This window comes from Podarcis liolepis (assembly GCF_965112155.1).
Source record: "Podarcis liolepis genome assembly, chromosome: 2".
NCBI classification, from domain to species: Eukaryota; Metazoa; Chordata; class Lepidosauria; order Squamata; family Lacertidae; genus Podarcis; species Podarcis liolepis.
The window spans coordinates 29,683,800-29,699,824 of NC_139555.1; the positions used below are offsets into that span (position 1 = coordinate 29,683,800).

Here is a 16,025-nt window from a genome sequence, read left to right on the forward strand (position 1 = left end):
CTTCTGATTGGCAAGTCCAAGATGCTCAGTGGTTTAGACCACAGCGCCACCCGCATCTCTTTTACCTATACATCATTATTACTGGCTGGCATGGTTTCCAGACACAGTGGAGAAGTAACTGTCCTGGGATTGCTGTTTTCCCTTTTGCTAAAATTAACTCTTAATGATGCATTGTGGCATTTGGGTCACATTTAGGGGAAAAGAACAGTATTATTTTACAGTTAGTCCATTTCTAGGGACTGTAACAAACCATGTCACATTTCCTGCCTTGTTTTGATGCACTGCTTCCATTAGGCAGTGTATAAACAGAGAGATTTCAGTTGAATTACATTGCTTCTATTCAGTATTCAACTCATTTACACTACTGCTATAAACAGATCCCCCCCCCCCTTTGAATGCTACAGGGCATTCATCTTTCTTAATGACATTTTCTACACACTTATTGTGACATTTAATGCCAGGTCATAAAGCAAAACCAAAATAAGAGACAGGTGTCATTTTTCTAAGAGAAGATAGGAAATATTACAGGAACACTGTCTATTATCTGGAGTGAAAGCAGTACACCTAACAACCGTATCTTCTCAAAAATGAATGTACTAGTGCTTCAAAGCTCATTCAAGGCAAATTACAGAAGATATGCACACCTATTCTTCACTCAACCTTCAAAACATAACCGCATTTTGTTCACTCCAGTTTTAATCCCAGGGAGACAGATTTAAGGCACAGCAAAAGGAGAAGAGTGCAAAAACATTACTTAGTGGCTATTAAAATATCACTGTGTTTTTTAAAAAGTATAAATTGTGTGGGGCTCACATATATAAATATCACACACAGTGGTACCAGGTGACAAAACAGGGAATGCTCAATTCATACATTGTTTCACTGCAAGGATGCAAAGCCCCTTCCTTCTTTCTACCTCCCAGTTACTCAATATGCAGAAGAGTCTAGAACACAGAGTGCAGGGGGAAAGGCTGTATCACTTCTCACTATTCATCTTTCAGTGGCTTGCTGTGCTGCATGTGTGGGGAAGGAGATGCAAAGTGTTACTTCTTTCAACACTTCCACCTTCTTAGCAGTGCTACAGCAGGAAATCCTAAATACAGTGGTGCCTCGCAAGACGAAAAGAATCCGTTCTGTGATTCTCTTCGTCTAGCGGTTTTTTTGTCTTGCGAAGCAAGCCCATTGACGGATTAGCGGATTAGCGCTATTAGCGCTATTAGCGGCTTATTGGCTTATTGGATCAGCTGATAAGCGGCTTAGCGGCTTAGAAAAAGGGGGGGAAAGGGGGGGAACCGCAGGAACTCGCAAGACATTTTTGTCTTGCGAAGCAAGCCCATAGGAGATTCGTTTTGCGAAGCACCTCCAAAACGGAAAACTCTATCGTCTAGCGAGTTTTCCGTCTTGCAAGGCATTCGTCTTGCGGGGCACCACTGTATTTCTGTAGCTCTCTGCTGCTCTGGCCAGTAAGCAGCAGATTGGAGCAAAACAAGTTCAAGCTCTCTTGGACATTGGAAAAATCATGCCTGGGTCTTCCTGGTCCTCTGCTACTTACAAATCAGACTGAGCAAGTGGAAAGTACCCCAGTACGAAATGCAGACAAGAAATGATTATAAAAGTGTGATGTCTTCTCAGCTAGTTGGGAATGCCAGCATGCTGAGTCAAATGGAAAAGCATGACTCCTCACAATTATTTCCTATACTCAGTGCACTTATTTCTAAGAAATAAAATAAAATACACAGTTGTTGTAGCACCTCAAATACTAGCATTATACCACGGCTGTTATAATACAAGGAGAAATCACCCATACTTATCTTCACATAACTGAACATGGATGCAAACATAAGTCTTGGTTAACAGCTCTGCAGTAAATGCTGAAGTCACTTTGTAAAACCTTCTGTCTTCTTAGCAATTAAACCTGACGTTGCAGCTCTTTTATAGGGTAAGAAAATACCCAGACAATACCAATATGAATGCCTCTGGCTTTTTGTTCATTTCAGACAAGGCCTTTCCACTGACTGCAATATTCCAAAATGTTGGAGCAATCCAACATTTCCTAGATTTTGCTTGTCCATTAGAATACATGCTCTTAAGAAAGCTATAGACCCACACAGAACAAGTTAATTATGCATACAAATCACGGGCACTGGGAAATACCTGATGTGTGTGGGGACAGACTGCATTCATACTGAATATGTGACATTATAAATGACATTAAATTGTCATTTAGACAACAGCAGTGCACAGAAAGTTTTATCTCTCCCTCTCTCCACCAAATTCAATTTATCAAAATAACTGTCAGAACCCATACTTTTGTGACATTTGAACTAAACTGAAGTTCTGGCAAGGAGCTGCTGCTTTAATGAAACATTTACATACACAAAGCACCCCTGTTCAATTACGATTAGGGGCTATTTGTCAACAAACAAGAATTAATGCCCAGTCTCAATTAAGATACCAGGAAAATGAGGTGGACTAACACAAAAAGAAAAGGAAAGAATTATGGTTGTGCAATTTCTTCAACAGACATTTCAGTTTGAGAATTATTGCCCCCAGGGTCCAGTCACTCGGCCATGTCAATATGTCTTCTCAGCAGTCAAAAATCACAATGTAAAATTGTAAGAAAATAATTTGGCTTGGGGTTTTTGGTGACCTATATCTAACCTGCATTATGAAACCTCTTTCTAGTAAACAATGAAATGCAAAATGCATACTATTACACCCAAATCCTTGCAGATATCAAAACTTCACTACATTAACTCCAGTTATATCCAGGGACATACACAATAGAGGGACTATAGTGTACAACTAATCACACACTATTCATAACAGGATATTCAAAGTGGCCCCGAAAAGGTGTTGCGGCCCATGTGCCTCTGAAATCCTCTAGAATAGATTAACTATGAGCAGCATGTTTCTGGTTTCACATAAATAGCAGTGGCCATGTTCTTGGTATCTGCTCCACAATCCTCCCCTGCAAAGCTAGCCTGAGGCTGAATCGCTCTAAGACAGATAAGCCCTTTTACACTAGGGCTGAATTTCAGTGGCTTAAAATTAAGCTGCCAGGAGGAGGTAGTGTGGCATTTAGTAAATCAACCTGCTTTAATCTGCATTTTAACACAGGATTTGTGTTTAATGTGTTGTTACCTGCCTCCAGTCTCAAGACAGGGCTGGTTAAAAGATTAAACAAATAATATTCAAATGGACTCACCTATCCAGCACTCAAGACGGGCACATGGAGTTGTCTTCACCACATCAGGAGGGTCCACTCCGACATTTAGACACAACACTAAGGCAACACTAACCGTCTTCATCTGAAAAAAGGAAGAGAGATGATCAGTACATTGTTTTAGACAATCCTTTAGCCTTTTCAGACCAAACATACATTTGGGGACCAGTTTCTTACTGTTTTACCATATAATTGCATGGTGGTAGTGCTGCTGTTGTGACCCACATCAGATCAGGCCACGATCACTAGTAGGTCCTGACCCAACAGTGCTGTAGCATACATGGCCTAAAAACTCATGTATATATCTACAAATACTAACAAGAGAAGATAAAAGCATCTTTACTGCAATATTGTTTCATCATGTAGGATAGCCCTCTGAAAGAATATTAGCAGGTAATGTAATTGCTTAAGCTTCTAAAATGAAAGGTTTTGCCCATTAATCTCTGTTCTAAGCAACAACTGGTGGAGGGTATTTCTACTGCAATTCTTTAAGCAAGTTTAACGGCCTGCACAAACAATAAGTAGACATTTCGTTTGCTGTCACTATAGGAAACTGAGTCCAACATTCAGCATGAAAATGTGTTCCCATTCTCCAATGGGAAATTCCATCTGTGCAATGATTGCTGTGATTAATATGCAGACAAAAGCTTCTCAGTTCTGCTATAGCATCTATAAGAACCAAATTAATTTATTAGACAACCTAGCAAAAAGTATGGATAACCTTCTGCACCATAACCCCAAACTCCCAAATGCACTCTCAAAGTGCTTGTGCTTGTATCTGTACCAAGTATTTAAAAACAGGCACTTGCCTGGTAACCTTTGTCAAGAAAAAACAATTTCCAGCTGTATAGGTAAGAAACCTTTTGTAAGTAGAAGAAAGCTGCTTCTTTCAGGCACTGATGTGCACAAACAACTAACACGGGTGGGTACACCAGCACAAATGTTTGCTTGGTTTGCTGATTTGTTTTGTGGACTTATTGGAAAAGCTGGTCCTACCATTCTGAAATGTACAAATTAGGGAAAAGGTGGCATAAAATATTTACAATAAATTTTAAAAATTTAATTGCAAAAACTTTGCTGAAACCTATTTCTACATGGTTTTAGAGAAAAGTCAAATGTTGTTTGTGGCAAATTGCTGACTGACCCTATTTCTAATTATACTAAGGAACTATTAAATACAAGGTTGCACCCTAAACATTCATGTATTGATCTCCAAATCTGTTTCTTGATTAGGGAAATCTGCCTCAGGTTATCTTTTGTTCAGAAAACACATCCTGGGGCTGCATATGTGTCTTAAATTCCTAAAGCTGCTGTTTCTAAAGCCCTTAGTGCAGTTCCACTGAAGACTGATTGCCAGTGGATCTCTGCCAAACTTCATGGATTAGGCAGAGTCCAACAGAAATGCTTTATTAAAAAGTAATGGAAACACATTATTCAAGATTCGCAAATCAATAATGCAACATAGCATGCCTTGCTTTAAGTGACCACTCAGGAAGCCAGATAAACAAAAAGAGCCTTAAATGTGTTTTGGATCTCTTAAAATAAAGCTCATATATTGCAGGTAGATCACAAGACACAGTTTCACCATACATGTTATCACTGAAGAAAGGAATTTGATTCTAAGCATACTACATGGTTTGTGGTAAACAATATCTGCGCAATATTCTTACTGCAAAACTGGGTAATTGCATGCTCTCCAAAATATTATACTTTAAGAACTCCCACACTGTACAGGGGCCAAACTATACCACTTCAATTTGTAGCTATCTAATAATAGCTGTGCGACTTATTACAGTGGTGTATGATAAGAGTTAATGATGCCCTTAGGCTCATGTTGTCTCAGTCCACTATTACAACAGCCTCTTCTCCCCACTCTTTCCTGTTCATTACACATCTTGGCTATTCCAGTCTCACAGGAGCATGCATATATATATATATATATATATATATATATATATATATATATGCAGGTTTTGGTGTCTTCGGGTGTCTTCCCGTGTAAGAGTTGGGGTGTCTAGGCGACGTTTCGACGAGGTCTCACTCGTCATCTTCAGGCTGGTGCTTTCGGCTTCTTGTTACTGGAACAGAGCAGGATCTCAGTGTTTGAGTTCCTATAAATACTGTTGAGGGGGTGTGGTGTATAGCCTCCAACGTTCTGGGCAGAGAGGAAGTTCCCAGGTTAGTGTGCCTTTTCTTCTTTTGTTCCTTAATTACTTGAGGGATATCTTGAGTGATTTCTTGAGTGATATTCTGAGTACCACTTAGGTGGGTCATTAAGTGTGGATTAGTTGCTAAAGCTTTCGTGTCTTGACCTCTTGAGCTTGTGAAGAGTTTTTCTGAGAAGATGGCTGTACTGCACTTAGTTGTGCTCTGGCTTGGCTTCGTGTATAGGGGCGAGCTGTGGTTTTGTGCCCTGTGCCAGCCAGATCTGTGTAGGGATTGCAGGGAACTTCCTCTCTGCCCAGAACGTTGGAGGCTATACACCACACCCCCTCAACAGTATTTATAGGAACTCAAACACTGAGATCCTGCTCTGTTCCAGTAACAAGAAGCCGAAAGCACCAGCCTGAAGATGACGAGTGAGACCTCGTCGAAACGTCGCCTAGACACCCCAACTTTTACACGGGAAGACACCCGAGGACACCAAAACCTGCATTCCTGTACCCGTGAAAATCTACGAAAACATATATATATATATATATATATATATGCCTAGACACCCCAACTCTTACACGGGAAGACACCCGAAGACACCAAAACCTGCATATATATATATATATATATATATATATATATATATATAAAATTGGGACATTGACAAGAAAACTATGGCCAAAGAATTGCACAGGGACTTTGGCCTAATCCAATATATGCAGACAAAAAGCAGAAGAAGATGTTACATGATGAATCTTTTGTAAGAAGCATGAACAAAGACAAATAATACAAGTTCAGTGCTGATACAGCCTGAAATTCCACAAACCAGACATTTCACCTTCTTTTAAACACAGCCTCTGAGCAAGAAACCTCAAGCTACTGAAGATAAAGTACCTGACTCAGTAACAGTCTCAGAGTTGAATTACAGAACTCCAAAGCAATAAAGTGTAACAAAAAAAGCTGAAAAGGAATAAAGCATTTCATAATTTCATAATAAAAACCCAACAAGAAAGGTGTGATTAAATGATGCCGCCAGGGACCAAAGGCAAGTACCGTAACAGTTTCTGCAGGGAAGGTCTACTGCGGTCAGTCTAGATATGATGTAACACATGCAATAAAACAGTAACATTACAGCCCGAGGAACAAGACCATTATAAAATACAAATACAAAAAAGTGGATATTTTACTAATTTTAGAACACCAAGGAAGTTCAATTGTCAACCCTATCTCCTTAGATTTTTCCAGTGTGATAAAACTTTGCTGAATAAACTACCGCCATAAGAATACAAGATGAAGCCAAAGGTCCATCTAGTCCAGACATAGGAAAACTTGGCCCTCCAGATGTTTTGGGACTACAACTCCCATCATCCCTACCTAACAGTGCCAATAGGGATGATGGGAATTGTAGTCTCAAAATATCTGGAGGGCCGAGTTTGCCTATGCCTGATCTAGTCCAACGCTCTGCTTTCACAGTGGCCACATGGGAAGCTCAAAAAGAGGACCCAAGAGCAAACAGGATGAGTGTGAACCTCAGCAACTGGTAATCAGAGGCATGCTACCTCTGACACCAGAGGTAGAATGTCGCCATTGTGGCTAATAGACATGGGCAACCTTATCGTCCATGAATTGGTCTAGTCCTCTTTCAAAGCAATCTGCACCTCTTGTGAAAACAAATTATATTTTAACCACGAGCTGTGTAAAGAAATACTTTATTTTGTCTGTCCTGAATTTTCCAACATTCAGCTTCACTGGACATCCCCAAGTACTGCTGTTAGAAGAGAGGAAACAAAACTTTATATTACTGACTTTCCTCATGCCATGCATAATCTTATACACCTTTATCATGTCACCTCTTACTTGCATTTTCACTAAACGGAAAAGCTCCAAATGTTGTACAGGCAGCAAATGTTTTACACGGGGGTTCCATCCCCGGCCGCCGCAAGCAGCAGTGAAGCATGCATAAGCACATTAAACCCCATTACTGCCCCCTATCTACCCTGTTCTGGGTCCAAAAAGACCTGCGCATGGGTGATCACATGTCAATTCAATGTGCCTGAAATGGTCACTGCCTGTAACCTTCCCTTGAAAGGGACTTGCGCCACACCCCTTGATTCTTCTTATTGTGCTTTTCAGAACCTTTTCCAGTTCTAGAACTGTACACAACGTTCCAAGTGCAGTCTTACCATAGATTTGTATGACTCCATTTGTTCAAACATGTGACCCAAAAGCAGAATCAGATATGAGTATTTGCATCCATTCATAAAACATACATGGAAGTACAACAGGTTGCATGGATACTATGGTAGTTCCTTTCTCTTTGGAAAAAGAATGCATTAAATTATAAAGTTTATTCTGTTTGCACTGTGATAAGATATTAAATATAGAGAACATTTATTGGATGCTATCCTTTGCCTCTATATATTTGTACTACGGGCATTAAGTGTTTTAATTATGAAGATGAAAAGCTATTAAAATGGGCTTTATTATATAATAAAGCAAGATTTGTAGTGTCGAGTCAAGAACTGCCAGTTGGCTTCACATCTCTGTCTTGCCTAGGGCTGCTAATTCAATGGCAACAGAAGAAAGTTTGGATCAAATACATGCATTCTGATATATCCAGGGCAAGGAGCGGGAGGAAAAAAATCAAAGATCAATCATTAATAACACTCTAAAGTTGCACAAAACTTATTTCTGGGATGGCATCATTCCTTGATTGTTGTTTACCACAATTTCTTATTTTAAAGTTGCATATATAAGGGACCTCCTCTCACAAATATTTACATAAATAGTACTCAGCAGTCCCAAGCCTTTCTAGAGGAAAGCCACCTGGATCTCCACATCCCTGGGGTGCTCATTAAGATTCAGAGCAGGGGAAAAAACTTTCAGCAAAGCTGAAGCCATACAAATGTATAATTTATAGAGAAAGCTAGAAACTGGAGCACACAGCAGAGAGACCGTATGAAGAAAGAATTGGAGGGTGGGACCAAACAGGGAGAATCCCATGTATTTTTAGAGTAAAAACCCTGCAGTCTCTACTATCTCCTCCCTCTCCCTCCATCCAAAAAGCTTCCTGCAAAACACGTCAGCACAGGGGCTACATCCCAAGGCAAATTGTTGATCAAAATGCATTGCTATCATAGACGTTATGCATGTTTCACATTTCCTCATTTTATGTTATCAAGGGGTTAAGTAATGCTTTCTAGGATGCAGGAGGAAGCTTCATGATTTCTGAAGCAGTTCCTTCTATCAGCACTTTAGAGGAATTCCCAGAGGACTGAACAGCCCTTAGGAAAGGGGAGAAAGCAGTTTCACAGTTACCAGGTATTTCAGTTTAGAAGCTTTATTGTGCAACAGAGAAAAAGAAAAATTGGACAAAGTCTGATTCTATCTTAACACACATAAATGTGAACTATGTTATGTACAGGCATTTAGCCCTATGGGAATGCGCTTGGTAGTGTAAAGCAGAACAAAATGCTATAGTCTTGAATTAAATTCTGCCCCAACTAGCTCAACTCTTATGCTGCTTGCACACAGAAGATGACAGGAAGCCAGACCATGGTACTGAGAAACGCAGGGAACAGACATCAAGTGCTCACCCATTTCTGAACAAAGATGAGTAAGGGTCTGGAGACCAAGCCTTATGTGGAACAGTTGAGGGGGTGGGTATGTTTAGCCTGGAAAAGAGGAGACTCGGAGGAGATATAATAGCCATCTTCAGATATCAGAAGTGCTGTCACATGGAAGATGGAGTAAGCTGGTTTTCTCCTGCAGTGAAGGCTAAGGCCAATGGATTTAAGTTAAAAGAAAGGAGATTCTGACTAAACATCAGGAAGAACTTTCTGACAGTAAGAGCTGTTCAACAGTGGAACAGACTCCCTTGGGACATTGTGGACTCTCAGACACTGGAGGTTTTTTAAGGAGAGGTTGGCCACTGACTAGATGCCCCTTGGGGTCCCTTCCAACTCTACAATTGTATGATTTTATGAACACAATTCAAATCAATGCTTGTTGGTTTTTTTATGTTCTTCACTGGTTAAGTAAAGTGGTATACATTTAGATTCTTGTACTGAATTATTCCCTACTGGTTTTATGTTGGTTTCAAATCGTGCTTAGCAGCTATGTCATTTTTATATTTTTTTTCTGTTTGAATAATTGTATTTGCTGTTTAAATTCTGATACTGAAGCAGTAGGACCCTATTGAATTCCCACAGTAAAATTAAGTTGTCTGGGGAAGAAGCAATGACTGTATTCTCTCTAATTTTGTGTTGTACCACTGGTCCCTGTGAGCCATTTTGTGACTAGTATCCATGACACTTTCTCAAAATTCAAGAGGTGCCCACTGGTCCTTAAGAGTGGCAACCTTCTCAACTAAGTGATCCGTACCAGGGAACTACCAGAAAAACACTATGAATAGGAAGGAATACGAATAGGCTTTTTTAAAGGGCTACCAGAGGCCATTCTCATATAGTCTCAGACCATACAAAAACGTTACCAGTTCTTCACACTCCTCTTAAAAGTGTGTTTTTCAACCTGGAATGGACATTGATAAGCTTTTGAGCTGCATGCATATTCTTGCCCATGTATTAAAAGTAACATGGATAACCACCCTATTAATCCTTTTCATACTAATTTACTGCTGGGTCTGGCTAATCTCTTCAGGACTGAAGGCATTTCTAGTTCTAAACATGGTCTAGACACTCAGTTTACAATAATAACTTTTGGTTAGAAAACTTGAGTGTCATGGGAGATTTTTCCAATGATTGTCTTCTAATATGCAACTCATTCAGCAAGAAATAAGAAATCTGTCTATTTTATCTTCAATGTAGTTACAAAACCACATTCCTTAGGCAAATAACTATTTAAAAAAAAACACAAATGCAGAGAAAAACATACCTAAGGCAAAAATCATAAGAAACTATGAAAGAAGAGAATGGCATTTTTTCATCAATTTAACTATTGCGCAAATACTGAAACCTTTGGGAACAATCCACAGAATCAAGCTATCAAGACGTTGAAGCAGTAGCTTAGTTAATAGTGAGGAAAGCAATACAAATGAAAGGCGTACAGTATTCCACTATTATCCAGCCATACAGCAAGCCGTCCAATGAAGGAAGCAGCAGCAGCAAAAAGGTACTGCAGATAAAATATATTAGCTGCATAGACTGCCACTTGCCCAAAGGTGAATAGCAATTTCTTCTGAGAAAGAAGATTGCCTGGATTATAATTCAAGCCTAAGAAAAAAAACAAAGATTGAGAGGCTCCTGGCAGAGATGTCCTCCAGCGGTACAAACACCGCAAAAACCAATGTATCACAGCAAGGCTGCCGACCTTGATAAATTCTAAAACCAGTCTGTTCATATCCTAACCTGTGACAGCAAGGCAATTCCCTTTACCTGCAGAGCAGCAGCACCAAATAGGGAATTATTCCCACGTATTATAGCCCAATGTGTATTGAACCCTGAGAGAATGATATCCTTTTGCCTCAATTTATAATTGTTTATCAGAGGTAACAATCAAAAAAATATAACCCCCACACATAACCTCCCCCTTTCCTCAGGAAGGGGCATGGGTGGTACTGTGGTCCAAACCAACCGGCCTTCCGATCGAAAGGCCTTCCGATCGAAAGGTCAGTTGTTCGAATCTGCCCAACATGGTGAGCTCCTGTTGCTTTGTCCCAGCTCCTGCCAACCTAGCAGTTTGAAAGCATACCAGTGTGAGTAGATAAATAGGTACTGCTGCAAGGAGAAGGTAAATGGCGTTTCCATGCACTCTGGCACTCATCAGTGTGTTCTGTGTGCCAGCAGTGAATTAGTGATGCTGGCCACATGACCTGGAAAGCTGTCTGCGGATAAATGCCATCTCCCTTGGCCTGAAAGTGGAGATGAGAACCACACCCCAAAATCAAATTCAACTGGACTTAACCGTTCAGGGGTCCTTTACCTTTACCTTTCCTCAGGATTCCAAGGTGACACAAACTTCAGGGTCTGTACAGGATCTGAGCCTCTAAGTGTATGACCCAGAAAATTCAAGCCCCTTAATATTTACCAACCATCATTCCTTGTTACAGATTACATATCAATTTGAAACCACACTGCAAGGATTAAAAAGGAAAAAAGTATGAGGAATGAAGATATTTATTTACATCAAACTGTGTTCGGACATATATTCTCATACTGCTGTATTTTACTCCAGCAGTAAAGCTTATTACTTATTTTTAAATTTTTTGTATCCTGTTCTTCCTCATACATGGTTCAGGACTGCCAACATCTCATATACTTGACATCTGTACTGCCAACTGATTTAATGAGAACTACATTACTGATAGTAGGGGACGTGGGTGGCGCTGTGGGTAAAACTTCAGCGCCTAGGACTTGCCGATCGCATGGTCGGCAGTTCGAAACCCCGCGGCAGGGTGAGCTCCCGTCGTTCAGTCCCAGCTCCTGCCCACCTAGCAGTTCAAAAGCACCCTTAAGTGCAAGTAGATAAATAGGTACCGCTTTATAGCGGGAAGGTAAACGGCATTCCGTGTGCTGCTCTGGTGCCGGTTCGCCAGAGCAGCTTCGTCACGCTGGCCATGTGACCCGGAAGTGTCTGCAGACAGCGCTGGCTCCCGGCCTCTAGAGTGAGATGAGCGCACAACCCTAGAGTCAGTCAAGACTGGCCCGTACGGGCAGGGGTACCTTTACCTTTACCTTACATTACTGATAAGAGTACCCTACTGCTGTTTCACAGCATGGATGTGAACAAACCCATAACGTCTACTGATAAACTTAAGATAAGCAACTGAAGTGTTTAGCGGACTCATATGGACATATGATCACTTTTTACTCATTTAAGATGTACCCTAAAGCGTCCTGGCTCCCATCGCAATGCAATGACAGAGGTTCTCACATACACATAATAAATAAAGCTTTATTCAAGGCTTACTAGTACGGGTACAGATCACCAGCAGCATGGCTAAGTGTTCAATAAGAACATCGGGGTCTGAAACTGAACCAAACCTATGATGATGTCTCGACAGATGGGCATGCTCCCCTCACCAGCTTTTAAAGGCAAGAGATGATGCGCTCACTTGCAAGACTCTTTCTCCCTATGAGATTGGAGGCATGCACTTTTTCATGGGGTGTGTGTCTCCCACTGCAAGGGAAACCCTTTGCTCCAGAAAAGGGAACTAGCAGGAGTGGGAGGGGGGAGTGTGTCCTCTCCAGCCCCTCCAGCATCCTTTCCACTCTCCTCCTCTGAGCCAGTCAGACTGACAAATCCCACCCTGAGCCAGTCAGACATGCCCTTTCATTGCTATGGATTGCCCTCTCTTATATTGGCACCAAAAATGTGTGAAAACAAGTTTCCTATGACTTATGTCCAGAAATGTGGGGGTGATCCTTCTTTTTGCAATTTAATAGCATACTCAATTCAACACAGCACCACCTTAGCATGGAAACAATTGCAAATTAGACACAAATGACAAATGTCATCTAAACAATTCCATGTTCATGCAAAAGCCTGAATGAGCTGCAGATCTCCCTTTGTGATTTCACACTCTGTCAAGGTGATCCCATGCTGCACAGCATTTTAAAAAAATATTGCCTTAATTCTAGACTGTCAAATTGAAAATAATGGCAAAATACACATTATGATTTATTTGCAATGAGCTCTAGTTTGTGACAAAGTTGTTTTAATAATGTCAATGTAATTGATTCATTTATGCACTCACACAGCAGGATGCATCAAAAGGAGTGACTCAGCTGACAGTGAAAGATCTTTCCAAATCAAGGATATATTACTACAGGATTATTAAAGATGAATTTCATTTTCCTTTTAAACTATTGTCACATTAATAAACAAATGCTATGCCCTGACAGAAAAAAGGAACACTTTTTGAAACTTTCATAACCGTCTTGCATACATTTATATAGTTCTCCAAAACAGTAAATGAAGGTAATATTTGCTAGAATACAGATTAAGTTTACAACTACGCTTACTGGAAATTTGCAGAAAGAGCTTTACAAGTGCTTTATTTGTAATCAAAACCATCATTTAATAAACAGCCACAATTCTGCACTCAAAGGAAAGAAATGCATGGAGGAGAACAAAACAGCTATAAATTACAGGTATGGCGCAAGAATCATGGGATTAAATTGTAGACACAAAAAGCACACTGTAATGGCACAATAACACCATAATAAACTAACCACTGTTCAGTTCCAAAGGCCAGAATGGAAATGTATAATAGCAGGTTCTATAGCTGCATCAAGTATGCAAATTTTAATTTGCCATCGATTGGAAACTCAATAGTAAAAGGCATCACTGTGCCACAGTCACACTTAGTTTAAAAATCTACTAAACCTGATTGTAAAAGATTGTGGAATGTATCCAATGCTGAGCCAGCAGGCTCCATTGGTGCAAAGAAATTGCCATTTATTGTACTGTATTCTGCTTCCACCTGTACACCCCCAACCCCCAAATCCGCTTTGGAGAGTCCATCAAACCTCCAGAACTGATAGCTGATTTTGAGGGTGCATAAGGGGGCTGGAGGGGACAGGAGAGGAAACAAAAGTCTCACTGCTTGAAAGTTCCTTGCACCAGTGAACCAGCCGTGTTTGATGCAACCCTATGACTTGCTAGTAAAATGCAGATGAGAGAGAGAGAGAGAGAGAGAGAGAGAGAGAGAGAGGAGAACTTGAACACTGAAACTAACTCTTGGATCCTTTGACTGCACTCTGTACCAAGCATGGGTCTCTAGATGTTGCTGGAGTACAACTCCCATCATCCCTGATCATTGGCCATGCTAGCTGGGGCTGATGGGAGTTGTAGTCTAAAAGTGGCTCACAATTAGCTAAAGGAACACCAGTGAATCAAACATGAATCAAAATTTATAAATTTATTGATTTTAAAAAATATTTTAACATTCTTTTTCTGGTCTTTACCTTTTGGTTGGGTTGAACCATGTATGATATTGAAAGGATTTGTTTTGAACATTTTGCAATGTTATTCACCTGTATAATTTCTCTTTTATAAATCAATAAACAATATTATTTATCAAAAACAATAATATATTTTTTAATAATAATAAAAAGATGGAAAGGCAATTCACTGGAGAGCATATCTGAAATTCTATGCCAAACTCTGGAGGCAGCTGAGAGATCGGTTCTAAAAACCTTCCTAAGACTTCTTGGTTCAAGAATTTAAAGTGTTTGTCACCACAGCTATTATGTTTTCTCTTTTGCTACAGTGTTTCCCAAGAGTCAATGCCCGCCCAAGCCAGCAAGAAGGCAAGCAACATTATAGCTTAATCACTTTTTAATTAACACTCAAGTACATTACAACTTGGCGGTTTATTCTTACTAAAGAAAGTGTGATGGTCTATGACTAATACAGGCTTGCTTTTACTAACGAGCTGCAGTGATTTAGTACAGCAGGAACATAATGCAATTACAGCAGCAAAATCCAACAACCATGTCTCACATCCAGTGATGACTTGTATTCACTAGCAAAAAATACCCAAAGACATTTTAATAGATAAAAATTAAATCTTCTAAAAAGTTTTGGTTCTAAAATATCTATCTTCTGTGCAAATCAGAATCTTACTTTAAATTAGTGGACAAGTTACTATGTGTACTCATTTTTTAAAAGGTACTGCTAGGTAACAAAGGAAGTTTGTTTTAGTACTGATTCAGTTAAATAGATCAATTTTTTAAAAAATAATGCTTTCCCATTCCTACCAAACTAGGAACTACACCACTGAGATCATAGACATTCTGCAATAATTTAATAAAGGCCTGGCATTGATCATTACAAAGGCCAGGATCCAAAGACGCTTTGTGTACCCAAAAGCCTATAGATGAGTTTCTACAGAAACGGGCCTTTTCTGCAGTGGCTCCCCATTTGTGGAATGCTCTCTCCAGAGAGGTTTGCCTGGCATCTTCATTATAGAGTGGCTGGAGAAACCCATCCAGGGGGGCAGAGTATAAATAATAAATTATTGTTGTTGTTGTTGCATCTTTAGGCACCAAGCAAAAACATTCCTCTTTAACCAAGCCTTTGGCTGGCTGACATCCAATGCCCTTTTAAAATGTGTTGGAGGGGTGGTTGCTATTTGTTTTGTTTTTTTGTTTTTATTTTGATAATGTATTTTGTGCATTTATATTGTGATTTCATCTTGTGAAGTGCCCTGAGACCTGCGGGTATAGGGTGGTAAACAAGTTTAATAAATAATAATAATGTTTCCATAACAGTCACTCCTTCCTCCGGTACCACACAAACTGGAGTTTTTTTAAGGTCGAGTTTAAAAGGTAGTTTATGATATTGCACAATGGTTAGTTATTTACATTATAAAAAACCTCTAAATTCCTCTGGGCTAGGAACCTTGAAATAGCTAACCTCTTCACCTTTGTAAGCACCTAGGCCCTAAGCTGTTATTTGGGTCCATGCCAGATTCCTATAAGTGATTTCTTAGTTATCTGCAGATGCTATCTCCATTGGGCCATAGAATCATCCCAGAAGTAACTTCTTAGTAACACGGATATAAGCTATATAGAATACTAATCATATTACCAATAATGGCCCAAAAGTTAGAAAAAGCTAATTTATCCAACATTACCAAATTAGGTTTGATAATAATGTTAAGAATCGAAGACTAGTACCT

The 16,025-nt window shown here is 39.8% G+C and overlaps 1 protein-coding gene across 2 annotated transcripts in view; it reads right to left on the reverse strand.

Moving 5' to 3' along the window:
- Window positions 1-16,025, reverse strand: part of RPTOR (regulatory associated protein of MTOR complex 1) — a 313,358-nt gene that overhangs the window by 278,843 nt on the left and 18,490 nt on the right. For both annotated transcript variants that reach the window (XM_083489852.1, XM_083489851.1), the window contains exon 2: window positions 3,209-3,311. In XM_083489852.1, coding sequence (XP_083345978.1) covers window positions 3,209-3,311 — 103 coding nt within the window. The remainder of the gene's footprint in view (window positions 1-3,208; window positions 3,312-16,025) is intronic.